The 25,514-nt window shown below is 50.8% G+C and overlaps 1 protein-coding gene across 2 annotated transcripts in view; it reads right to left on the bottom strand.

Moving 5' to 3' along the window:
* Positions 1-375: 375 nt before the first annotated feature.
* Positions 376-25,514, bottom strand: part of GASK1A (golgi associated kinase 1A) — a 57,927-nt gene continuing 32,788 nt past the window's right edge. Inside the window, exons 2-6 of one of the 2 annotated variants that reach the window (XM_044754570.2) lie at positions 16,248-17,543; positions 3,339-3,461; positions 1,409-1,512; positions 635-882; positions 376-425 (exon numbers count right to left, since the gene is read on the bottom strand). In XM_044754570.2, coding sequence (XP_044610505.2) covers positions 672-882; positions 1,409-1,512; positions 3,339-3,461; positions 16,248-17,543 — 1,734 coding nt within the window. In that variant the 3' untranslated portion in view covers positions 376-425; positions 635-671. Of the gene's footprint in view, positions 883-1,408; positions 1,513-3,338; positions 3,462-16,247; positions 17,544-25,514 lie in introns of both variants that reach the window. The other variant, XM_014860079.3, reaches the window with a different exon arrangement.

The raw sequence follows: 25,514 nt of genomic DNA on the forward strand, positions 1-25,514 counted from the left end.
TGCACTTTTTATCTTATATGCTTCTCTTATTCATGAATTTATTTTTAGTGAGCATGCATTACTTTTATAATTCTTAAACCAAACACATAACTAAGAATTGAACATTTAAAGCCTATAAAGACAAAACACTTAGTGGTTCGTTTCTTAGACGTGAGTCTACTTTCAGCGAGAGCAGTTCTGGGCACAAGTACAATTCTATGAAGATCCTTTATTAAAGGCTCCTCTCACGTATGTGTGCGGACGTGTGCACATGCCACTTACACCTACACACCTCTACACACACACTCGTGCACACACATGCACACACACACACAGTTGTCCAGCTCTGCATAGACACGTGGGATGTACAGCTTCACAGTATCTAGAGGCGGTTCATAGAACATTCTTGAATGCATTTATTGCTGCAAGGGAGTAAACAGCCAGACCTAAGAAGGCAGAAAGGAATGCAGTGAGATTGAAAAGCCAACACCCACAACCATCTCCACCATCCCAAGCAGGTGACACAGCCCATGACATCCAGGGTGCCCTTCTGATTTCTGGCTTTTCCCATTTGTCATCATGATGAGTGAACCCAAAAAGTCGTGGCCATCAGGATGGGCATTCATCCACTGAGGTCGTGTTGTGAGGCACCCACCAGTGAGGCGAGAGCCCTGCTTGGGCAGTGTGGGGAATCACAGGTCCTCGTCCCTGAAGAGTGTCAGGTTGTGCTTCCGGATGTGTTCCAGCAGGACCTGTCCTCGCCGCTCCAGGGTCTGGAGAACCTGCTTCAGCCCCTGGCTCCCGCCTTGGCTTTCCCAGAACACCGGGTCCATCCGCAGTGACTTGATCAGCATATTTTGTAGACATCCTGATGCGAGAACCTTCACGGCAGACTCAGGAAACCTGGAGGAAGGTCCCCCGAGCCCCATAGCAGAAAGGAAAAGCAAAAGTGATCTCAGAGAGTTTCTGTGAAAGGCGAAGCCAAGTGGCCAGCACTTTCACAGCTGGGGAGCCTGGCAAAGTCAGCCTGCGAAGTCCCCAGGGCCATGCCTGCTGACTAGTTATCAGGGAACCCTTTGACTGGCTCTGCTGTGAAAGCAGAGAGATAAAGCCTTCAGATGGGTCCCATCCCATAAGGAAGCTGGGTGAATCAACTGTGCTTTCCCGGGTGAAAGGGAAGGGCAGCCGGTGTTGTGCGGGGCCAGGAGGCGCTCTGAATTTGGGGGGGGGCACTCCATCTGGGAGGTGAAGGGCCTGCTGGCTGAGTCGCCTCTCAGCTTTCCGCACCCGCTCCTGAAGCTGAGATCCAACAGCTTTTGTCTGCTGGACTGTGGACTTCTCGGGAGCCATGGTTCGACATCCTATAGGCTGCAGCAGGGCCATGAAGCCCCAGTCCCATGAACCTCCACCCGGTCCTCTGGACTCTCACCCATCTATGCCCTCCAGCAGCCGAAAGTTCAGCTTGTCCTCAGGGTGCTGAAGGTTGCCAGCATTATCGATGTAAACCAGATGAGATGGGTCGCTGCTCCGGACCTCAAGGAAGAAGGACAGAGACAGAGGTGGGTAAGGGGGCAGGCCAGGTGGTGCCCGTGGACTCTGTCAGGGCTAAAGGGCTTGGGGGCCCTGAGCTGTCAATCCCACAGTTTGCCCTGCTATGTGCCCAGATGGGGCCCCCACGCGCTGAGCAGTAAGCTGACTGTACTGCGGCACTGTGCTCAGTGCTTGCAGGCAGCATCTCAGGGAAACCTCCCAGCAACCTTACGAGGTGGCCATTGGTATTAGCCCCATTTTACAGAAACGGAGGCACAAAGAAGTTGAGTAATTTGCACAAGATCACACAGCTAGTAGCTGGGCTGGTTCAAACCTGGACCCATAGTGCCATGCCACAGCGCCATCCTGCGAAACTGCAAGGCACAGGGACTGATTCCTGTCCTGGTAGCCAAAGGGCTGAGGAGCATGAGTGGAAATCAGCAGGGGCAGAGGTAGCCCACCCGTCAGGGCTGCGGCTTCAGGATGTAGCGCATACGTGGATGCTCACACACGTACGCACACGCTCACCCCCTCTGTGCCACCTGTGCCTGCGTACCTGGGCGCTCCCCTGAGCATCCCTGAGAACAGACAATGACGCCCTTCATCCTCAGGTAGCACTGACCATACTCTATCCCCACAGGAGAGTTTAGCATCTCCTAAACCTCTTCAAAACTAAAATCAGCAACAGGAAATTCTTTAGCACCTTAAAACTACAGTGTGCTGGGGAATGGGAGGCCGTCTCTTCTGGCTCCCTACCCCCTCTCTCATGCACACGTCTCATTCCTACACATCCTCCCAGATTCCATGGTAATTTCCCATAATCCTCTCTAGCAATCTAGGCTTAGATTATGAAGTATTGTCTCCAGGACCCCAGCTTCCCTTTCCCTCTGCCTCTGCTCCCTCTTCACCCGTCTCCACACTCAGGGACCATCTATTTCTTGAAGCCTGGTGACTCCTCCCTCCAAAAACTGCTGCCCTAAAGGAGCTCTGAAATGGCTGCCCACCAACAGTGAATGACAGATATAAAAGCCTTACCTCTCCCAGGGATATTTGCCTTTTGCCGGGGAAGAGGAGAGATGGCTCTTGGGGCAGGGGAGGGAGAATTCCCACCACCCGGCAGCTCCAGGCGGCAGCCTGGCCCCTGGGCTGGTGTGGCGTGCCTGACACTGGACCCCATGCTGACAGCTACCCTCCAAAAGCAACTGGCCAAAGTGAGGCAGTGAAGACACTAGGTCTCACTGGGGGAGAAGATAGAGAAGCCCTTCCCCAGGTGGCACCTTGCTCCTTCTGCGGGAGAAGTGGCTGTTCTGCCACGCCAGCCCCTCTCCGATGGCTTCAGCGCGTCACTTCCCACACTGGGCTCTGGTCTTAACAGGAGGCAGCACAATATCTCTCTGATCAGCACCAGCCTGTGAGCCATCAGGGTCCCGGGTGAGAGTCCTGTCACTGCCACAACCAGCCAGGTGGCCTTGGAAACTCCCCACCCCACTCCAGGTCACATTTTGCATTTACTGGCACAACGAGGAGGTTTGACCAGACACACTCTGCTCCCAGGAACCCTAGGGGTTCCCAAGAGTCTCTCAGGGGCAGTGGAGTCGGGGAAATGGTTCCGGCCCCCAGCCCACACCCACTTCAACCACATTCTCAAAGCTCCACTTTTGTCAGTTTTATATTTTGTGGCTTCCTGGAAACATTATTCAAGCAAAGCGTCCTGCTGGTAAAAAGAGCAGGATTGGGAAACCCCAGCATCACATGGTCGCTGAAACTTGCGAACACCATCTTCTGAGGGACACAGGAAGACTCGAGTCTGGGGCGACAAGGGGACGTACCAGGATGTGGACCAGTCGCAGCTCACCCGGGTTCTGGCATTTCTCTCGGAGCCTCTCTTCTACACAGGGGTCTGAGGGCTCCGGCTCGAAGCCACAGCAGTAGCGATCCAGGCGGTCATGGACCTGTGGGGACACCCATCCTTTGAGGGGGTGCGGCACAGTGCCTGCCTCCACGAGGCCTAGCACTCAGGCCGCCTGACCCCTGGGTCACACACTGGGGGCACTCCTCAGTGGCTCTTGGCGCTGGTCAGCTCTATTGCTGGCCTCCAGCTAGTAACAGGGCTTCTGCTCTGCTCCTCTGCCAGCTTGCCCTGCACACCAGGAGCTGTTTGCTCACGCCTGTTTGCTCCCTGAAGATCAGGAAGGATGAGCCAGTTACAGAGGTCAAATGAGGTCTCCATCATTACTCATCATGATTAATTACTCATCAATTAATTTGGTCTCAGCCTTGCTAACTAAGGTTGGAAAAGAGCTTTCAACACTATGGAGGAGGAAGGGGAGGAACCCAGAAGACTCAGCCCACCATCGTCATGACAACCACTGAGGCAGCAGCAGGCAAAGGTGGTATTTGGGTGGTCCATGCTCATCTTTCTGTGGTCACTGCTCAGCCAGCTTGAGCCACTGACCTGGTTCAGCTTTAGCCAGCACCACCATCCTGTCTTCTTTTGCCCACCTGCACCCAATCCCTCTCCACAAACAGAGATGGGACACAATCTATCACCTCCAGGATGCAGCCTCATCAAAGCCACCTCTCGGTCCACTACGCCCCAGCTCAGCGTTGGCCAATAAAAGGTCTTGGTCTGTTTCCATATGCCCCTGTCGGAAAACTCTCACATGTTCTGAAGAAATACACAGTTGATTTCCTTCAACGCAAACAAGGAAATAACTGTAGTGCTATTCACCAATCAACCTCAGAAAACCAGACATCCAGAAATGAGACAATGTGAACAGTCCCGACTACTGTCCCGAAACATTATGTTTTCTGTTTTACAACAGTTCAGCATGGACAAGTGATACCTTGGGCCTAGAAAATCGCCCAAACAGGCTGAGGGCATTTCGGTGAGGCCGTATTAGGTAGTGTTTTCAGAGGCGGTGGACCAAGGATATCCTCTGGCACTACTAAGAAAAGCAAGTCGAGCCAGAGGCCAGTGCACAGAGCCCCGAGGACTGGTCCAGCCTGGCCAGAGTGGCAAACCACCACAGCCCCGTTCATGCAGTGAGCCCATTAACAGGACCCCTGAGGTGACTGTCACCTCTTTGGCCTCCTGGACTTTGGATAACAAGAACCACAAGTCACAGAAAAACCAAACACATGGCTTTAACCATAAGGAGAATGAAGATCATCTATGGCGGGCAGTCTCAAGATAGGGCAGGCTGGGGAGATCTAGCAGCTCCTTCTTGTCATGGTAAGGACTCGGGTTTCTTTCTGCTCTCCACTTTACCACCCACAACGTTGACAAGATCCCACTTTTGTCTCAGGAAGCCTTTAGGTGGCCACTGTGAGTACGTGCTCCCTTGTTCATGTCCAGAGAGAAGGAGAGAAAGAAAACAAATCTCTCCCCCAGCAACCATGGAACAGAAGTCCATCCCTTCAGCCTCATTGGACCAAATCAGGACACACACTCATCCCTGGACCAGCAGCTGTCAATGGAAGATGGTGATGCGCTGATCCCTGAACCCAGGAGTGGATGGAAGGTGAATTACATCAGGTCTCCGCGCAGAAGAACACAGAGCAACCAGCTGGGTCCACACAGCCCGGATGTCCTCACTCAGGCTACTAATGAAAGTGTTGGCTGGAACAGGGCTGAAGACAGCCCTGCAGCTTGCCGTCAGAGATCTCCTGGCCCACCAGCTGGTCTTTAATCCACCTGAAGCTGCTATCGCACCTCCATACTTCTCCATATCGTCCCTGAACTTAGCAAGAGAGGTCCTCCTCCGTGCTTTCCAAAACATGTCATCCCTGCAGGAGCCACTCCAGAGGCTGCCCACACGGTGTTTTAGTGCAGAGGTCAGCAAACTTTTTCTATAAAGGACCAGACAGTAAACATTTTAGGCTTATGGGGTCTGTAGAGGCTCTGTCAAACTCCCCAACTCTGCCTCTGCAGTGCGTATTGTACCTATTATAGATACGCAAACAAGTGGGCATGGCTCTGTGCCCAGAAAACTTTATTTATGTACACTGAAATTTGAATTTTACATAATTTTTAGATGCCACAAAATATTATTATTCTTTTGATCCTTTTCAACCATTTAAAAATGCTAAAACCATTCTTAGCTCGTGGGCCATACAAAAACAAGTGGAGAGGGGAATATGGCCTGCACGGGGGCCATGTTTGTGGGTCTGGGGCTGACTCGTGGCCCTACTCTGTCCTAGGTATGTGATCTGAGGAAGTTATCTAACCTCACTATGCCTCCATTCTCTCATCAGCAAAACGGGGGTGGTGATACTCCCATGGGACTATGCTGAGGGCCACAGAGGGTGTTGACACGAGTAAAGCAGGGGGTGGCTGTTGTGGACAGCCCTCAGTTGTCTCTGGCCTGGGGAGGGACAGACCCAAAGACCTGAGGAATCTCAGGGGTTTCCCCCCAAGAATCCTGGCCTCCCCCAGCACTACAGGCCAGAGAACCATAGTCTGGAATAAAGTAAGAGCTACAACAGTGTAGCCACTCTCTTCCACGTGCAGGCCTAGTTTTTGGAGCCGGGACATATCTGTGAGACAGACGCTCCCTTGCTGAGTTCTCTTCAACTGGCAGAGCCGTTCTAGCAAGCTTGAAATATAGTAACTGCTCTGGATTTTGCTCCATGCCTGATACACAGCTAGCCAAGCCCCCTTCCTCCCGCCAGCCCTCCCGGACCCCGGCTCCAGGCCATTCTGTGCAGATTCCCACTTGCAGCAGTGTTTATTTCCAGAGGAAGCTACAAGGCCCACCAGCCCACAGAATGCTCCTGGCTCCCCAAACTCCACATGCATTTGAACGTTTAAAGGAAAGGCCGACCGGGCCCAGCTGCCAGCCTGACTGTTTCGCCACGCTGTCGGGTGATTTTTTTCCACTGAAGAGAAATTCAGTTCAAACAGATGAGCAGCCAAAAGAGACCAGGATTAAGTGTCATTCCCACATTCCTTCAGGATTTGATTCTCTTTCCCCTTTTAGAAAAAATGAGGAGTTATCAAGAAAAAATGATAAACCTTTGCAGTTTGGGTTTTTCTGGCCAACCGAACAATGTTGCACAATCAGCATGGGAAATGCAGTTTTTTTAAAATTTTTCTTAAGCAGTGTGAAGCCCTTACTCTGCGAGGAACCACTCAGAGTGCTTTGCCTATCACCCCTCCCAGCATTAAACCCCTCCCAGAAGCCCAGAGGCAGATATTGTTATTATCCCCATTTCCATGACGAGTAAACTGAGTCTCAGAAGATGGGCCCTGTGCCCGAGGTCCACAGAGAGGAAGTGGTGGCGCCTAGACTCAAACCCGGGCAGTCTGGCTCTGACCACTGAACCGGACTGTATGGCAGGCACGAGTTTTCTGGCATCAGAGATTGCGAGCACCTTGACAGCAAAGAGGAAGACGGGGCTCAGTCTGATCCCCCGCACCCAGCACGTGTTTAGCACAACCAGAGACTGAGTTGAAGTGTCTGAGTGAAAGAATAATGAGTGAAGTCGTGGCTGGATGACAGCATGGAGGATCTAGTGGGGGCTTCACAAGAGGACTGTGGTCACTGAAAGCCTGCCCATCACGCCCTGCCTCCCGCCCAGGATGCCATCCCCAGAAGGCTTCAGAGGGACACCCACTCTGTGACCACCAAACAGGACAGCTGGGTGGGACAAGACTCTGCAGTCTGCCAAGGAGGGACACCAGACCCAGCTGTGGGGAGAGCCCAGCACAGGCACTCTAACTAGCCAACCAGGCACCTGGACCAAGACAGGTTCCTCAGCCGGTGCCTGATCTGGGTCTGGTGGATTCCAGGAGAGCCACCTACTGTCGCTGGTGACCTGTGCCCCCAGGGCAGGGACCCATCCCCAACCTGGGAGCAGTGTCAGGTCTGGGTCCTTCTGGGTAGAAAGGTGGCTCTTGGCTGGGCAGGCTCACTGCCCGGGGGCCAGACCACCGCGGGGTGGCAGCTTCTCTCTCCAAGGAGGGCACTGGTCCCCCACTGACCCACTAGCTGGGAAAGAATTCAGGAGGCTGTGGGAGGTCAGAGTGTGGGGAAGGAGGGGGTGACTCAGCACTGACTCTCACTCTCCTCTGAGCTCTCCCCCTGCCGTTCTCCCCACGTGTCCCGACAGAGCGCAGTCTTCCCGGAGGCTCCAGGGAGGACCGTCTGGATGCCTCGTCTGCCTCGAGGCCAGAAGTCTCAGCACCAGCTTAGGATGCCAGTCGAATAGACGGCTGATGGGCTTCGAGGAGACGGATGGAGAAGAACTAGGTCTCATCTAAAGACATCTGTAGAACATCCTGAGCTTCAAACATCAACTGGAAAACCATCGGCCAATAAAAGATGAACCCCCGGCAGCAAAGCAGGTTCCAACCAAGAAAACCAGGATGAGTCACCGTGAGAACACCTTGCACGGAAAGGCCCCACGTTAACACATTAGAGGGCGGATGTTGTGACCCCCTCCACGGATACTCCAAAGACATTCGATAACATTTCACATCTATTCCTGACAATCAAAACTCTTAATAAACAGACAATAATAAATAGTTCTTCATCACATCTTCAGTCAAAAGCCAGCATGACATTTAACAAGGATGAATAAATGAAAAGTAATAGGACATATTGAAGTGTATGAGGAAGCCATTTGGTTTAAAACTAATTCAGCCTGACCTTGTTTTTCCGGGAATGCCTGACAGGGCCCGCTGAGCATGCATTGTACATCTGCTTTAAACATTTACAATGTCCCAAAGACAAGGATGATGCCCTTCAAGATAGGGATATGGCTTCTCCCCATCTCAGCATTTCTTTAAGGATAAGCATCTCTTCCTAGAAACTAAGGATTAATTACCAACCTACTGTGTTCACCTTGTGACCTCTGACCTGCTATGCCAGCAAAGCAAGCTCATGACTGTTGTAAGAGGGACATTCCTGTCATGTGTGATCTGTGCTCTGTGTTCCAAGACAGTGTACAACCACTCTGTACACCCCACTTCTTTGGTGCCCTTCCTTCCTTGGGGAAGGAAGCCCCTGGGCTATAGTCTCAGACCTGCCTCATATAATAAACTCACCCTAATTTTGATTTATAGGTTGATTATGGATTATTTGTCATGACAACGGCAAGGCTAGAAATTGTCCCAAGTCTGTAGAATCGAGTCACATCTGTCATGTCATTAATATTTCCCACGGCTCTGGAGGCACCAGCAATGTAATGAGGTAGGAGAAAGAAGGAAGGGGCAATGAGAAAACCAAGTGTGTTCATTACAGATGAAATGATGGTATACCTGGAACACCCAAGGATAAACCGAGCAACTGTTAGAAGCAATACGAAGTTAGTCGGTGGCGGGTAACCAAACGAATACACAGAAATAATAGGCTTCGCACAGACTAAGAACTACCACCCAAAACATATAACAGAAGGAAAGATCCCTTTTTTGTTTTTTGAGGAAGACCAGCCCTGAGCTAACATCTGCTGCCAATCCTCCTCTTTTTGCTGAGGAAGACTGGCCCTGAGCTAACATCCATGCCCTTCCTGTACTTTATATGTGGGACGCCTACCACAGCATGGCTTGCCAAGCAGTGCCATGTCCGCACCCGGGATCCAGATCGGTGCACCCTGGGCCACCAAACCGAAACGTGTAAACTTAACCACTGTGCCACTGGGCTGGCCCCGGAAAGATCTCATTTTTAATGGCTGAAAGAGGGTGAAATATCCAGGAATAACCCAACATGAAAGTGAAGCTCCAGCTGAAGATAATATCAAGATGCTTCTGAGGAGCATGAATAAATGGAGAGATGCATCCTATTCTTGGCTAGAATGACTGTATTTTAGGATGTAAACTCTCTTTATATTAGTCCACACAAATTTAATTTGATTCAATAAAATCCCAAAAGGATTTGGGAAGGAGAAGGAAGTTACAAGCTGACTCTAAATTTCACATGAGAATAGTATGCAAGAATATCAGGAAAATTCTAAAAAAGAGCAATGAGAAAGACCAAGCCCTACTAGTTATTAACATAAAATATAAAGTGCAGTAATTAAAACAGTGTAATTCTGGCATGTAAATAGACAAACCCTTTACTGGAACAGAAAGGAGTCCAGAAATAGACCTACACACATATGGAAACTGGCTACACAGTAAAGCACTTCAGATTGGGGGAAAGATTAATTATTCAACAAATGGTGCCATTGGAAAAAAAAAATCACGGTTTTGCACCTTATCTCTTATTCCAAAATAACTTCCAGATGGATCAAAGGTATATGAAAACACAGAGAAGAATTTTTTAAATAACCCTGAAGTGAAGATGGCCTTTTAAAACGTGATACACTCACCTAGAAGTCAGAAAAGAAAAGCTTGATAATTTTAACAACATAAAATTGTTTTAAATTTCTGTACTGCAGAAAGACTATAAACGAAGCTTCATGACAATTGAACCTGAGGGAAGTATTACCATACAATGAAAACAAAAGGCTAATATCCTTAATCTATAAAAAGCTCTTAAAATCATTAAGGAAAAGACCAACTATGCAACAGAAAATGCGTAAAGAGTATGAACTGACAGTTTTCTTTAAAAAGGCAGTTAAAATCTAGACGGGGCAGGACCAGAGTGTGGCAGAAGAAACTGAAGGAGAGCGTCGTGCAGTCCAGGGTCGGCACTGAGAGCGAACGCCCCCCTAAAATGTTTACACGCTGGGGCCTCCCTTGCCTCATAAACGTGTTTTCTATTGCTGCATAAAAGAACACATTTACTATCTCGCAGTTTCTGTGAGTCAGGAGTCCATCACATTTTTGCTGGCTTCTCTCATCAGTCTCACGAGGCTGAACTCAAGGTGTTGGCCAGCACCACACCTTATTTGTAGCTCAGGGTCTTCTCCTAAGCTCATTCAGGTTGTTGGCAGAAACCATTCCTCGAAGTTCTAAGCCTAGGTCCCTGGGGATCTCAGGGTCCTCCCCTTCCCGTAGGCAGTTCATAGCATAGCTGTTTACCTTCTTCCTTGAGGCCAGCAGGAAAATCTCTCATCTTCTTAGATCTTGAAATGCATCTTCTTGGAAAGACTTGCCTGATTAGGTCAGGCCCACCCAGGAAAGTCTCACTTTTGATTAACTCAACGTTGACCGACTGGTAACCTAATCACTGGAGGGATATTCCATCATATCCACAGGTCTTGCCCACACTCAGGGGGAGGGGTTAATAGTGGTGGGGCACGGTGGGGGGGGGGGTCTGGGGACCATCTTATAATTCTGCCCATCACACCTCCCCTTAATCGAGGTCCTGCTTTTAAACATATGAAAAGATGCTCAATGTCACCCTTTGAACCCCCTTGTCCAGGCAGGTGGTTTCACTCCCCCACTGCCAGCTGCACCACCTGTGAAATGAGGAGGGCACAGCACCCGTCTCTTGATCTGCTGTGGGATTTAAATGAGTTCATGTGTGTGGTTGTAGCAGACATGGCCAGACAGGTGTAGGCACTTCCTAAGTGGTCGCTGCTCTTCTATCCCATGACTCTGCTTTGGAGCCCGAGAGGTCGGCAGTGTTCATGGATCTGGGCACCTCTCCATCCAACTCATAAAACACCTGAGCTCCCCGCAGACCAAGCCCGAGGAGATACACTGCAACCGACGCCCTAGATCTGGACTCAAACTAAGGAATGCGCACGGGATCGCAGATGACTGAAATGGGCTCCCCAGGAGGAACTGGGCCAGTCTCACCAGAAGAGACTGGAGAAATGATTTTGTTAAGTGCAGCAGAGAGGGCAAGAGCACGTGCTCTGTGGCCACACTGCACTGGATCGGGTGCCAGCTCCAACACCGAAGGCTGTGCCCGGGGCAAGTCCCTCAGCCCCTCCAAACCTCAGTTTCCTCATCTGTAGAATGGAGCTGGGAACACTGTCTGCCTCCTCGGCTGTTGTGCAGTCCCATATGCAGAGTGCTGGAACAGTGCCCGATGTCGAGGACACGGGATGGCGTCAGGCGTTGTCATCTGTTCTGGACACTTAAGTGAGTTACCTGTCAGAAGGCAAGGGCTCGATGGTCGTGTTGTTGTCTACCTCTGTGATTCACTACTGGGCCCTACAAGAAACGCAGAAAGCCCTGCGACTCTTTTCAGTCTAGAGGAAGAAGTTGTGTTTGAGGAAGCAGAGCACAGCAGCACCTAGATGGAATACAGAGACCCGGAAGTTCATTCATTTTTCATTCGTTCATTCACCCCTTCATTTAACGAGGCTTATCTAGGACCAGACCAAGAGCTTGGCTCTGTGCTCGATGCTGGGGGTGTGGTGGTGAACAAAACAGAGAGACACATGGTAAATATGTGAACAGATAAATAAAATATTTACATACTGTGCTGGGAATGAGAAAGGGCATAGGCAGGGTGCCACGAAAGACAAAGAGGCTAAAGTGGAGGAGGATGGGAAGTCAGGAGAGCTGAGGCCTGAGGAGGGGGCCTCAGAAGCAAAGAGGCTGCCCCGGAAGGAGCTGGGCGTGTTTGGAAAGGGACCAAGGCCAGGTGCCAAGAGACGGGGCTGGAGACAGCAGAAAGGTATGCATCACGCGGGTCCTTGAAGAACCTGAGGCTGAGGGCTCTGCGAGGGCGTTGCCTCATTTTAACGGGGAGTGTGATGCGATCTGACTTATGATTGTAAAGAGGTGTGCTCTCTGTGCCTGACCAGTGTGTCTGAACTTCACAGCTCTCCCTCCAACTCCCCAGCAGCTGGATGGCTTTCCCTGGGGGCTTTCTCCAAACGCCAGGGAATTATCACCTCCTGGAGCAGCCCGCAACCAAAGATGATGGGAGAGTGGGCTATGAATCCCTCCCGTCCCTCACCTCTTGGTGGGCTAACTCTGAACATGTATTTTATACCTTTTCTCAGAATTTTCCAGCCCCAGTCACCCAGAGCAGGGACCCGTTTGATAACATGCCCTTTATCGGCTGTCTGCTCTCCATCTCACTTCCCACTTTGCCGCAGGTGTTTCCCGGGATGCCCTCCCCGATAAACTGCCCCTACTGGATTCCTGGCCCTGGGAACCCAAAGCAAGACAACCCCTCCAGCTTCTGTAAGGAGACTGGATTGGATGGGCGTAAATGGAGGCAGGGAGACAAGTCAGGGGGCTGTTGTGTTAGTCCAGGTAAGAAAGACGGTGACCTGGACCAGAATGGTGGCAGCTGAGGCTTTCTGGGGTCCTGACTTTCGGGGACGTGAAGGCCCTTCATAAGCCGAAGTTGCAGAGTGCCTCCTGTGAGCGAACATTACCAGCTCCCGGTCTGTCTGAATTCATGGCTCACCCACCCAGTCCAGCTAGTCACGCCCTCTGCTCGGAAGCAGGACGTAAGAGACAGAAACCCCTCTAAAGGAAAAAAGAGAGATGTGCCTGACCCCCCAGCGCTTCCTTCTCATACCCCGGCCTCTGGGTAGAAGGCCCTCTGCGGTCCAGGCTCAACCCCCCTCAGCTTGGATTTGGCCTACAGTGGAGGCGATGATCATGAGCTCTTCTCCACCACGGCTTGGTTGTACCATCGTCATTGTCCCAAGAGGAGAACGTTTTACCTTTTACCAGACTGAATACAGCTCTGGTTGCAAGTGGCCCCTGACATTAAGCAGAGTAGCGTTTGGGAGCCCCCTTCCCCACCGCAAGCACACATACCCCCTCTCCCACCCATTTTGTCCATCTGAGTAGAACCAGCTTCTCACCGATCCATTCAGAAGTAATGGGCTCTCTCTTGGTCTAACTTCTCCCTATGACACAGCCCAGGGTGGGGTGAGGGCACCCACTCACTATTGGTACTTTATCTTTCTTGGAGAAATCAGCTTATTAATTGAGAGCACCATGCTGGTCACATTGGCCTGTGAAACTTGTTTTTGACTTATCATTCATTATGAGTAGCAGATGCTGTTGGTATCCCACCCATTGCCCCTTGACACTCACTATTCCTGTACACACCCATGGCTTTCTACAAGTGCCTGCAGCTCTCCGCCATAGCCCCTTTCTGGCTGAAGGAGCATGCGTGGCTGGCCAGCACATGGGCCAGGCTAGAAGTGACAGGAAGTCAACACTCTCTGGAGCAGCCTCAACCAATGACAGTTGGGAGTTAGTGGGTAAACAGCCCAGCCTCCTTGGCCCTCAGGTGAGACAGCTCTGACACATTTTCTACACACTCTCCCAAAGGTCTCAGCAGGATGGAGCCCAGTTGCCCACAGCAGTGTCTAGGCACCATATGGAATGTATGTGAGCATGTGAATGGTGTGCAAGTGTGTGTGGCTATGACACGTGGGCATATAAGGTTCATGTATAAGTGTGTAATGTGTGTGTTTGGGGTGTGTGTAACTGACTTGATTATTGTCCAGCAGATATTTGCTCCTCTCCCAGTTCTACTCTGGGCAGAGAGCACTTTCCTCCCCTGACGTTGGGCTTGGCCATTGACTTGCTTTGGCCAGTGCGGTATTAGCAGCAGTGACATCGGCAGAGGACTTCAATGTGCTTTTATGGTTTGGTTGAGCATTTGGGCTTCTTCCATTCCCCATGAGAAGAGTGTGCCCCAGATAGTGCTGCCCCTTCAGCCTGGGCTCCAGGATGAGAAGTGAGGAGCAGACCTGAACCCAGCCCACAGCCTGAAGCCAAGCTCAGTTGAGCCTAGCTGACTACAGACCCTGGAGCAAGAAGTAAAGAGCTGGTGTTTTAAGCCATCGACTTTGAAGAGGTTTGTCACACAGCATTATTCCAGCAGTCACTAACTGATACAGAGCGTTCTGTGGGATTTGCGAAGCATAGGGTATGATTTGTGGGGGTGTAAGGACTGTGTCTGTGTGCACTGCGTGTGTATTTTGCATCTGGGTAAATGGTATGTTGTGATACACAAACACACCAAAAAAAGCGTTTATATTGGATAAAATCAAAAACGAGCAAGCATACCGCAGAGTGGACTGCATGTGGAGTTTGTACCCATCACCCGGTCAGAAGGCACCTCGGGTTCCTGTGGGAGACCTACAGCCCCGCCTCTCCCTGACTTGCCAATGGTTTCTAGGAAGGCGGCGTCAGCCAGACAGGGGTGTTTGACTTGACTGGTGTTCAGCAAACCAGGGAAGAGGTGGCACGAGGCCAGCCGAGTCACCTCTGACCACACACCCAGCCTGTGTGGGCTCTGGCTGCTGAGACTTCCGTCCCCACAGAGGGCTTGGCAGCGGAGGGAGGGTCCCACAGGGCGGCCCCGGGAGATGGACAGAGGGGCTCTGTGTGGAGCAGAAAGCTGCTGCACGCACACCAGCTGGACCGGGACTTTGCCAGGAGGGGCAGGGCAGCCCTGCAAGCGTCCCCCTTTCCTGCCCTCCCTCGTAGTCAGCTGAATAGCAACTCTGTGATTAAGAAGGTGCACTCTGGAGTCACAGGCTGCGTCTCGGTTTCACCAGCCATGACCTTGGGCAGGTAACCTAACCTCCCTGGGCCTCAATTTCTCAACTTTCTAATAGGGATAAATGTAGTATCTCGCTTGTAAGGTCGCTCTGAGGATTGGATGAGCTAATTCCTGTAATGTGTTGGGGACAGTGCCTGCTTATTACTGAACAAGTGCCACCCGCCAGGCACTGCATTAAGTGCATTACACGAATGACCTCGTGTGCAGAAACCACACAAGGTCGGTGGTATCATCTGATAAGCAAGGCTGCCCCAGAGACAGACCTCGAGACAAGGATTCATATGAAAGCAGTTTGTGAGCTAGCCAAAAAGCACAAGCCGGGAGCAGGGAATTGAGACAGGGAAGGCCAGCAGTGGCCACTGTGGGTAGCGGGGCCTCAGTCCCAGTGGGGAACTCTGAGAGACACACAGAATATGCACTGCAGAGCCACCCCAGCCAGGGAGCCAGGGCTCTGAACCACCAGCGCCGTCAGTTACTGGAGGCTGCTCCTGGAGGCAGCATGACCAGCCTCCCCGGTTGGCCCAGGACTGCAAGTCCTGTGGTCTGGAAGACCCCTCCGTCCCATCCTGGATGGCTGGTCACACTATCTGGAGGGCGTTCATTCCCCAGCATCCAGCAAGCCTGCAGACGCAGGTGCTGGCAACTGGGAGCTGCTACAAGCTAAAATGGTCAGGCCCAGGGGCATGAGGTCAGGATACCCAGTCCCGTTTTAGCTGTGAGAAAAGTGAAGCACAGAGAAGCAAAGTAACCTGCTCAGTGTCACAGAGTGGGAAGTGGCCTGGGGGCAGGGGGGTTCAAACCCAGGTCTGTGTGATGTTAAAGCCCATGCTGATCACCAGACTCCAGGCTCCCCTTTGCACAAAGCAGCCCTGGAGCCGTAGACTGGAGGAGCTGGAAGGACCACGGTAAGTGGGGGCTGGCTCAGTGTGCATCAGGTACACGTTCTGAGCTTTATTCCTTTTTTGGTGTTTCTGGCCATGTTTCCACACACGTCTCCATGGCTGACATCCAGCTCACAGTCCCTGGAACAGCTACATTGTTCTGAGTATTTAATGTATTGTATGTTAGTTTGTATAATTTAATTTTTAATAATGCCTGTGTTTCACAGTCGTGTCACAAAATTCCTGAAAATGTTAGCAATCAGCTCTTGTGAGCCCAGACGAGATGGTTCTAGCACACCATGGGAATAAACACAGAGGCAGAAAAATAACAAAAACCGTCACTTGGTGGTCAAAAGACAAAGACTGTGGGGAGAGTCACCATCCATCCTCAGGTGGGCAATTCCAGTGCCCCGATGCCCCCGAAGCCCCACCTCCGATGCTCTCGCCCCACCCGGCTGGCCCCACCTACCTGCAGCAGGAAGTCGAAGAGCGCCAGGCGAGCCCACTCAGCGCGGTGGATGCCCGGGCACGGGGCCTGGCCTGGCCGGCTGCAGCCATGTGCCAGCAGGGCCTGGTACTGCAGCCAGCCCAAGGCCAGAGAGTTCTGGTCATCCTCTGGGTCACCCAGGTGCTGCACATCGGGCGCCCACCAGATGAGTGGCCTCGCGCCACCGTCCGTGTAGCGGTAGGGCAGCAGGGGGCTGTGGAAGCTCCGGGCCACAGCAGGCAGGCTCCGGCGCAGCCCCAGCACTCGGTCCACGTGGAAGGACAGGACCTCGGGCAGGTCCCCTGGCCTCTTGATCAGGCCACAGAGCCCCTGGGAGCAGAGTCGGCTGAGCCCAGGAGACATGTCCTGTAGGGCGCCCTCAGTGGAGAAGCCGACCTGCAGGACCTGCCCGTGGCCGGGGACCCTGGTTTTGCCCACCACCTCCCCTTGGGCCAACAGCCGGAGGGTCTGCACATCATGCTCTGTGAGCCATGGGGGAACCTGCCCTCTGGTCCTTGAGTCGCTCAACAACCCAGGGGTCTCAGCATCACACCAGACAGATCCTTGCAGCTCCCCAACAGAGCCAGGCCACTGACGAGCCCCTGCAGCTGGGGCAGGATCCTGTACTTGTTGCCCACCAGTCAAGCCTCTATTGCCAGCTTCTGGCAGATCCCTGCCTTCCACTGGATGGGGTGGGGGGGTCAGTCCAGCAGTAGTTCTCAGAGTCCTTACAGCTGCCGTGTCACGCCCTGTGAGGAGGGCATCCAGGGTGCCTGTCTCATTCTGTGCCTTCTGGATGGGACCATTGTGCCAGGCTGTGCCGAGGTCTTTGGCTCCTGGACCTCTGACCTCATCTTCCCTCAGGAGCACGAGACGCCGGGTACTGAGTCTCAAATCTCCCAGAGATGCCAAAGTAATGTCTCTCCTGACCCTCCCTGGATGCCCGCTGTCCCCTCCCAGGGACTGCGTGCTTTTGTCCACTCTCCCTCTGTGGCCTTGCTCCTCAGCACACACCAGGACAGAAGTCCTGGGCAAGGCCCAGCCTCTCCAGAACCCCAGGTTTCTTGCCCGCTGCCTCCAGCTGGAGCTCAGAGCCTGCCGGCTGTGGGGGGCGGGGGTGCCGGTTTCTCCGCGGGGCTCCACGGGACCAGGGCCCAGGCCAGCAGCTGGATGCTGTGGGGGGAAGCGGGTAACAGCCACCACAGATAGAGTCATCAAGAGGCAGAACGCCATCACCAGCCGCCTCTTGCCACGCAGCTTTCTCCAGAGCCAAGACGCCTGGGGGACGGGATAGAAAAAGAAAATTTGAGACCTGGGAAAACATCAGTCTCAACCCACAAAACACTAGGGACGGTGAACAAAGAGCCATATCTGATGGCTGAAGAGGGAAGAGAACACAGCCTAGGTGGAGCAACACCCAGCTGCCTTCAAGAGAGGAATGCGCAAGCACAGCCAACTGTCTCCCGCTACAAAGCTTGGCTTGCTCCGCCCTCTGGGGCAGCCTTGGCTGATGCCTGCAGGTGGGCTTGGGCTTCTCCCCCGGAACAAACCGCCGTTATGACAGTGATCACCAAGCACAACAGGAGTCTCTTTCCACATCTGTCCCCCACCACTAGTGCTGGCCCTTTCTTTTCATGTCCATGTGATTCCCAAGGCCCACTCTGGCAGACCTCTCGTTGTCTCCCACAAACATGCCCTTCCCTTTTCCAGGGCCCACAGCTGCCCAGCTACAGATGACTTTGCCCAGCCTCCCTTGCAGCCAGGTGTGGCCGCATGTCTTGCCCATGGTACAAGTGAGCCACTTTTGCCTGCCCCGCTTGCTCAAAAGGAAGTTGGCTACCCTGGCCTTTCTCTCTTGGGACAGGAATGTGGCAGCACCAGCTCTGCACATGTCGTTAAGCACACACCCCAGGGCAGTCATTTTTCAACACATGGTTTCTAGACCAGCAGCATCAGCATCACCTCAGAACTCATCAGAAAGGAAAATTCTCAGGCACCACCCCAGTATTCAACCAGAAACAGGGGCCCAGTGACCTGTGTTTTAACACCTTCTCCGGGTAATTCTGATGCTCAGGCACCATGGAGCCACCAGAAGAAGGAGCTTGGGAGCCTGTATGACGAAATGGGAGCAGAGTTGCCAAGAGATGTTTGAGCCACTGTATGTTGGAGTCCCTGAAACTGTGAGACTGAAGAGCCATCTCCATCCCCCACAACATCTCAGGAGCCACATCTGTCCAGGTACTCTGATCCCTGACCGCTGACCAGAGCTGACAGGGCCATCCTGGACCCTGACCCACGCTGGGCCAAATGGCTCCTCAGCCCCCACCCTCCCTGGGAACATAGGCTTGTAGCAAGTCAGCAAGGTTCGCTTTTCTGCCCATGACCTAGACAGCAGGGGTGCATGGCTGCCCCGCTAAAGATTACAACAGTGGCCATATTCTACTGAAGGCCATTTTACATGGAAAGAGAAGAAACAGCAGCAGACAAACCAGAAACCCAAACAGGAGGGAGCGCTTTGCCCAGCTTCCTAAAGCTCCTGGTTCTGGTTCTGAGCCTGGTCCAGGGACAGCTGCAGCTCCTGCCCGGAGCCTGTGAGACTCTGCAGTCTCCGTGCAGAACCCACTCTCCCTCTGGAGAGGCTCCGCGCTGGAGCTGTGGACCAAGGCTGATCCTGTGCGAGAGACCAACAGGGCCAATTAAGACAACCGTTGGGTTCCCTTCCCTCGGTGATGAACAGCCTCTCCTCCCTCCTTCAGTCCCCATCGGCCCTCCCCTCCCTCCAACCATGTGGCCTGGAGGAACGGACCCCTCACGCATCCTCTCATCGGTCTGTGCCTTCAGCCTCTTTCTGGGCCAGTGGCAGTTTCTGCAGGAACCAAACACATTTCTCTTCTCAGCACAGTGAGCATCATATGAGAATCAAAAGGAAGTGGGAAAACCCAGTTACAGCACAGCCCTAAAAACTTCCCATGCTCCCTCCTGCCTCCAGTCCCTCCACACTGGCTCTTCCTCCGTCCTGGCCCCCCTGTCCATCCTCGCCCTCTTAGCACCTCCGGGCCTGGCTCACTCAAGTCCCTTGAGCCCTCTTTGTGCTGGTGCATGGTGGTGGAAAGAGCACTGGCCGGGGAGTCAGCAGGCAGCAGTCTCTGGGTGACCTCACTCTTGGGACCAGCATCCTCATCCACAAGGCGTTGGATGAATGATCTTCAATGCCTCCTGATTTGCCCCAATATCCAGTGATTCCAGCTCTTGGTGGACAGTTGGAGGTGGATTGAGCTATCAGTGGGCTCTTCTGGGCCTCCCCTGCCCCAACTGCTCATGATGAGCATCCACAGCAAAGCCAAGCTGGACCAGAGGAACCCCACACCACGACCACCGCCACCCCATAAGACAATTTGAGCCCTTGAGGGAGGCTCTTGGAGAAGAGGGGCTGAAATGAGTGAGCTTTTCTGCTGCTGCCCTGTCACCCCCAGGAGGCCCAATCACCCTCCTAGCCCTGAGCAGTGGGACCGCAATAACCAAGGTTCCCTCACAGCTGTGGGCTGACACGCCCAAAACCCAGTAGGATGCGTCAACACCAGGGCAACATGAACTCCAAGGCTAAGAAACACCCTCTGTCCACCTGGTTCTAAGACCTGCAGCCATGGCTGGAGGCACCACCTAAGATGACAGTCCCCCGGCTCCTGGGGGAGGAAGCATTGGGGAAGATTGCCATCTGCTTCCCAGCTGATTCTCGCCTGACTCCAAGATGCCTGTGCTGCTGTGAGCCAGCAGGTGGATCTGTGTCCCAGGGCCATGCAGCCCCTAGCCTGGACACCCTGCTCTGGGTGGGACGAGGTGGGGACCAGTGAGCTGAATAAGCAGTGGGAAGATCAGATGAGGGCAGCTTTTGAATTTACCCCTACTCCAGCTGAGGCTTCTGGGGCCACAGGGCAAGGTGACCAAGCCTGGAGAATATTTTCCTCATAAATTGTGGGATCCCCTAGACAACCTGGACTCCTCAAATCTGGACTTTATCTGGAATGTCTCTCCTGCTTACTGGAGGTGTGCTAGAACATGGTTTTCAAACCTGCCCAGGGCGTTCCTTTGTGGTCTACCACAGGGCAGAGGGTTAGCCTCTCTCTCTCACACACACACACACACACTGAAACACATACACAAATACATACACATACACTCAGGTCCATGCATGCATATATAACACCTACCTATGTACACACGCACACACATATACACACTGAAACACATAGATACACACACATAAGCATGCATACACACGTACGCACACATAACACACAAATGCCCACACACTTACACACACTCACACTTCCACCCAAACAGCTGTGTTCTTCTTTCACGAGGTGGGTTTAGCCCATTTGCCATCCTCGTTTAGTCTTTTATTCTGCCATAATATTCTATGGTATATTTTCTGTATTTATAATTTTGAAATCTTGCCCTCTGTTTTCCGTTACCTTCACTTTGTTTTGTGGTGTATATTTCTTGCAATACTTAGGAAATTTTGATGGGTCCTTATGATTGTCTTTATGATCATGTGCCCTTCGCTGCCACGTTCTTTCAATAGTAGCTCCTACTCCCTATGAAGAGCAGCCAGAACATTCGCCCACGTCCTCCTCCCCATCCTCCCCTTCCTCTGCCATTCCATTCTAATCGCTAGCATTATCATTTTTATGTTTGCCTTTGTGCACTTACATATGCTTACATTTCTACTGTGTCTGTCAGCTGTAAATGATATCCTTTGGTCCCCAGCTAGTATTCATGAAGAGCATGTTTACTCTTTCTCCCACCTTGTCCCTCATTCCCCTTCCAAATTTTTATATTTGGGCCCTTTCTACATTGTTAGAATATAAAACTCATACAATCTATTCCATTACTACAACATTCACATTTGCTCAGGTCTTAGTTCTTCAGTTAAATATATTCTTTGCATACTCCTAACCTCTTTACCCTAGCTTTCCATTATTTTTTGCTTGACTGAAGTTAAAACGCCATAATTTTCTCAAGAAGTGCTCATGGGAACAATATTCTTTGAGTTCTTGCATGTTAAAAACTATGTTTCTATAGCATTCATGCCTGCAGGAAAGTTTGGCTCGGCTTGAAACACTGTGTCACCGCTTCTTTCTCACAATAGCCGTGGGTCCTGCTCCACTGTTCTCCAGCACTGAGTGATGCTGTGCACACATTGAAGATTAAACTGGCCTCTTACCCTGCCTTGCTGCCTTAAGGATTCTTTCTTTTTCTTCCCCCCACCCCATTTTTTTCCAGCTTTATTGGAGGCATAATTGACAAATAAAATTATATACATTTAAAGTATTCAGTGTGATGACTTGATATATGTGTACGTTGTGAAATGATTACCACAGTCAAGTTAATTAACACAGCCATCACCTCACATAGTTACCTTGTTTGCACACATTGAGAATGCTTAAGATCTACTCTTTACAAATGTCAAGTATACAAGACAATATTATCAATTATAGTCACTATGCTGTACATTATTAGATCCTCAGAACTTATTCACCTTATAACTGAAAGTTTGTACTGACCAACATCTCCCCATTTCCCCACCTCCCAGCCCCTGGCAACCACCTTTTTACTCTCTGTTTCTATGAGTTTGACTTTGTTTTTTAGATTCTACATATAAACGATACCATACGGTGTTTGTCTTTCTCTCTCTGGCTTATTTCACTTAGCACAGTGCCCTCCAGGTTCATCCATGTTGTCACAAATGGCAAGATTTCCTTCTTTTTTATGGCTGAATAATATTGCATTGTATATAGATGCATTTTTGTATCCATGCATCCATCAAAGGACACTTAGGTTTTCTCCATATCTTGGCTATTGTGAATAATACTCCAATGTACATGGGAGTGCAGATATCTCTTCAGGATACTGACTTCATTTCCTTCAGATATGTACCCAGAAATAGGATTGCTGGATCATATGGTAGTTCTATTTTTAATTTTTCAAGGAACCTCCATACTGTTTTCCATAGTGGCTGCACCAATTTACATTCCCCCCGACAGTGCACCAGGGTTCCCTTTTCTCTACACTCTCACCAGCACTTGCTATCTCTTGTCTTTTTGATAAATAGCCATCCTAAAGGTGTGACATGATCTTGCTTTTCCTTTGAAGTCTACTAATGTTGCTAGAATAAATCTCAGTGTTGACTGTTCTGGGTCAATTTTTCTTGGCATGCGATATGCCCTATTATAAAAGGCAGACAAATATTTTATTTCATCAAAGTTTTCCTGGACAAAATATTAAATTTTTTCCATTCCACTATTTTATTTTTATTTTCTTCTTTAAGCTCTTCAATTATGTGTATGTTGGATCTCCTTTGTCTGTCTTATATATCTTTCATCTTCCCTCTAATCCTTTCTATTTTCATTTCATTTCATTCACTTCTTTTAGTTCTATACACTATTTCGCTTATTGTTTTACCCAATATTTATTCCCCCTTGTATACTTTCTACTTTCTACCTTATTTCTGTTCATTTCTACTTATTCTTATATCTTTCATTTCATTTATTCCTGCTATTATACCGTTTTTCCTTGAATTCTTGCATTTCTCTTTTGTTCCTTCATAGAAGGTATATTTTCATTGTTTTAAAAATTCATTGTGAAATGCTTGCTCAAAATTTTCACCTGTTTCAGGGTGACATTTTCTGGTGACTGGCTGTTCATCAACTCGGCAGCTCCTTGTCTCCTTTTCTCTTACTGTGTCTCTGTCTGGATGCCAAACTCTTTTTATTGTATGAGTTGGACCAGTCAATTGAAAGAGGTTCCTGTAGAGGAGCCTGAGTGGAATCTGAAGTCAGCAGGTTTTCATGATGCAGATGCTGTCTTCTCACCTGCCACACAGCCAGGCTCCTTCCTGCAAACCTGGTTTGTGAGCAAGGTCTTCATCCATCACAGGCCCCTCTGCTTTTCTCACCATCTTGGGCCTCTGGGCCACTAAACTCACGTCCATTTCCACATCCTCTTTTGCAGACAAGAAGAGATGGACATTTTGCCACCACTGGGCTCTCTCCTCCACTCTTTCTGATTTCTCCCAACACTGCTTCTGCATGAAATGGACTGTTTCTTATTCTGCTCTCAGGCATTTTGGTGTGTGTCTCTTGATTTAGCTGAAAAAGGAATTTGTATTTTGTCTTCCATTCTCTTTGTCACTTTCAGATGGTTTTCAGGGGAAGCGAGAATGCAGAGTTTATGCAGCCACGGTCATAGTAGCAGCCCACAGTGGCACATTTTTAAGAAGAAAGGAGCATGCCCTTACAGAATGCAGAGACGAGGCCAGCCCACAGAATAACTGAGCTTTTCCAACTTCTGTGGTCAGGAGCCACAGCAGCCAAACAGCCCTGGGAATTCCAAGAGTTTTGCTCCCTCTGTACATTTCTCCAAGATCTATTCAGCAGCTTTGTGTGAATTGAGTGCAGCCTCCAGGTGTACTGACCACTCAGGACCCCCAAGAGTCTACCCTGGAAGCCCCTAGAAGAGTGTCGTGGAGCAGGAAGTGAGGTGGCCCACCTATCACAGTTAGATTTCTAGGAGTCGGAGAGAGGAGAGGGGACTGCTAGGCCCACTAGAAGTTCTCCACTTTATAATTTACTCACCATCCCCTCCTCCAAATGTGCCCCTCCTTCTGTTTCTGATATGCTAAAACGTAGCACCATCCACTCCGATACCCAAGCCAGAAAACTGGGCCTGATCTTCATTCCACCCTTTCCTCTGCCCCATACATCCAAGTCTTGCAGATTTTTCCTCCTAAACATCTCTTGAATCAGTTCATTTCTCATTGGACCCTCTGTGCCTACCTGAGCCCAGTCAGGCACCATCCTCTGTACCAGGACACCTAATTGGTCCTGCTCCTCTGCAACCCACTCTCCACACACTGGCTCATACCCTTTGAAGCCTCTTTAGAAAATGTCTAAGGGCCGGCCCCAAGGTCAAGTGGTTGAGTTCACGTACTCTGCTTTGGCAGCCCAGGGTTTCACCGGTTCGGATCCTGGGCACGGACCTAGCAGTGCTCATCAAGCCATGCTGAGGTGGCGTCCCACATAGCACAACCAGAAGGACCTACAACTAGAGTATACAGCTATGTACTGGGGGGCTTCGGGGAGAAGAAGAAGAAAAAAAAAAAAGATTGGCAACAGATGTTAGCTCAGGTGCCAATCTTAAAAAAAAAGAAAGAAAATGTCTAAATACTTCAAGTGCTTGAGCCATACTGAACTTCTTTCAGTTCTTGGAAAGTCCAGACCCTCTCTATCTCCATCCTTTACACATGCCCTTCCCTCCATCTGAAACATTCGCCTCCTCCCTGTTCTCATTTTTTAGGTCTCAGCTTAGACACCACCTCCCCCGGGAAGCCTTCCATGGAGGCCCCTCAATGGGTTGGATGTCCTGGGTATGTGCTCGCATAACATGCTCTTCCTCCCTGAGCACAACCCTTTCTGTCTGCACTGTATTTGATCATTTAATGTCTGTCTCGCCCAATGGAGTTGATCCACAAGGTGACACTGGCTCACTTGCCATTGTATCTTGAGACTATCACAGTGCCTGGGACACAGGAAATGAGCCCTCAGATCAGAGGGTTATGAGGGAGGTGGAAACAGCATTCCCTGGCCTATAGGTCTGTAAGTGTGATAGCAAGAAGGGCTCCTGCAGTCTCTGGGGTGCTTCCCTACTTGGGGCTCCAGGAGTCCCCCTCCATAGAAGATGCTTTTTGTATCCTGTGACTGATTCCAGTTGCCTTCACAGTGGACAATCCCACTGCGCGCTGCCAGCTTCCCACCTCAAGCCCCGGAACCACTGTCTGCTTTCCTGCCTGCTCTGCAGGGAGGCGCAGGGGAAACTAACACCTTTGCTGACAACCCTCAGCCAAAGGGGACGAAAGTTAGTGGACAAACGCCCAGCCTCCATCCTTTGGAGGGATAATTCTGAGAGGCATTCTATATGGTCCCATAGGGTCCCCAGTGGGACTGAGCCTCTTTTCCACAAAATAGATCATCCTTGTCACTTCCTAACATGCCTTTATCTGATGATACTTTTGAAGTGAGATTCTAAATTTTTGTCCTAAATAGATATATTTTTAATTTGGTCTTTAGTACTACTTAACGCATACATAGACGTAATACATACATAGATAAGCACTGTGAAAAGCCCAAATAATACTAAGAAAACCAAGCAAAATGTGAACATTATTCTTCCCCTCCCCAGAGAGAGCCACAG

This window comes from Equus asinus, chromosome 21 (assembly GCF_041296235.1).
Source record: "Equus asinus isolate D_3611 breed Donkey chromosome 21, EquAss-T2T_v2, whole genome shotgun sequence".
Classification (NCBI taxonomy): domain Eukaryota; kingdom Metazoa; phylum Chordata; class Mammalia; order Perissodactyla; family Equidae; genus Equus; species Equus asinus.